Source organism: Plasmodium fragile (assembly GCF_000956335.1).
Source record: "Plasmodium fragile strain nilgiri unplaced genomic scaffold supercont1.10, whole genome shotgun sequence".
Classification (NCBI taxonomy): Eukaryota; Apicomplexa; class Aconoidasida; order Haemosporida; family Plasmodiidae; genus Plasmodium; species Plasmodium fragile.
The window spans coordinates 337,794-339,356 of record NW_012192590.1 but is presented as its reverse complement, the minus strand read 5'-3'; the positions used below and the strand labels follow the sequence as shown (position 1 = coordinate 339,356).

At 47.0% G+C, this 1,563-nt stretch overlaps 1 protein-coding gene across 1 annotated transcript in view; it reads left to right on the top strand.

Moving 5' to 3' along the window:
• Positions 1-586, top strand: part of AK88_01239 (uncharacterized protein) — a gene marked incomplete at both ends in the record, with an annotated part of 7,747 nt that extends 7,161 nt beyond the window's left edge. Inside the window, 3 exons of the mRNA XM_012478875.1 lie at positions 39-101; positions 221-322; positions 474-586. Of these exons, the coding sequence (XP_012334298.1) occupies positions 39-101; positions 221-322; positions 474-586 (278 nt within the window). The remainder of the gene's footprint in view (positions 1-38; positions 102-220; positions 323-473) is intronic.
• Positions 587-1,563: the final 977 nt, after the last annotated feature.

Genomic DNA, 1,563 nt, shown 5'->3' with positions numbered 1-1,563 from the left:
TTTTTTTTTTTTTTTTTTTTTCTTCCCCTTTTGCGCAGTCCCCATTTTCGATGGCCACGCGTGGGTGCTACTGGACAAGTTGAGCGTGAAGAGCATTTTAGGTGAGGAGACGCTGCGCCTGGTCAGCGTGCCCATTCGCTTGACCTTTGTCTTGGCGGTTGCCCGCTGGGGATATTCCACATGGCCGCTGCACGATTAATCACGTCCATCCCATTCGCAGGCGAATTTCTACCGAGAGACGTGCGCGGCAGCCTGCTCGCCAGCACCGTCAATTTTATCATCCTGAACAAGGAAGGGCGCCAGATCTTAAAAAACACCACACGTAAGATGAATGTCGACTGGAATCGCGAATGGAAACACGAGAGGAGGAGGGGCGCACCTGTCCGCGTGAGAGCGCGCTCATAAGTGCGCACTTATATGGTGCCTTTTCTAAACGTGTGTACCCTTACACGACTGTGCAACCCCGTCCGCAGCGGTCGTGAGCCTCAAGCATGCAACCTTCACCCTGAGCGGTATATTAAATTTCATCATTCGGGCCGAAAAGGGAAAAGGGAATGAAATTATTGTGTACACAAGGATACCATAACGGACGGAAGGATCAACCACCAGCATGATCAGCAGCATGATCAGCAACATGATCAGCAGCATGATCAGCAGCATGACCAGCAACATGACCAGCAACATGATCAGCGTCACAACCAACTCTGGGAGATGCACACATGGAGATCGGGGTTATGCATGGAACGGATCACACCTCCCTGGTCGAGGGGAAAAAAAAAAAAAAAGTTTCCACTTGGAATAAATGTTTCTTCCCCTGACAGAAGCACCTGTTCGTGAGGGTGTTATACGCTGCCCTACGTACATGTGGGTTGGGCAGCGTCTACCCGGGGATTGTGTTGTCATTTTGCTTCAACTTTGGTGCTTCGCCATTTGGCTATCTAGTGTTTTGGTTTTTTTTTTTTTTGTTTATTTTTTATTTTTTAGTTTTGTTTCGTTTTTTTGTTTAGTTTTTGACCCCTCGGGGGGAACCCATCTCTCATTTTTTTTTTTGTTTCCGTTTTAGCGCACACTGCGTTTCCGTTAAAGTCCACGCTCTTTTCGCAACTGGCATTTTTTTTTTTTTTTTTTTGTACAAACTGCCTCAGCGTGGGGTTATTTTCATTTGCTCTACATCCGCGTCCATCGCGTCTTTTTGTGTTTTCTGCATCCCTCGCCCCCCCCGCTGAGGGACAAAACAATGACGAGTGTGAAGTTTCGCGAATTCCAATTAGCGAAGAGGAGAAGTAGCGTCTCCTCACAAAAAAGCCGTGAATAGATGTGATCATGCCACCCATGTGGGTGGGTAGCATAGGTGAGTAAACAGTGCGTGTTGCCACTTGACAGGAATCTTCCGTCCACGAGCAGGTAGATCGTTACACGAACATTTATGTACTTTCACCTGCCTGTAAGTGTCATCATGGATGTAGCTGCGTGGTCATTCTTCTTCCGCGCAACCGTCTTTTACTCTACGCACTTATGATTATGCCAATACCGGGATGCGTTTTTTTTTTTTTTTTTTTTTTT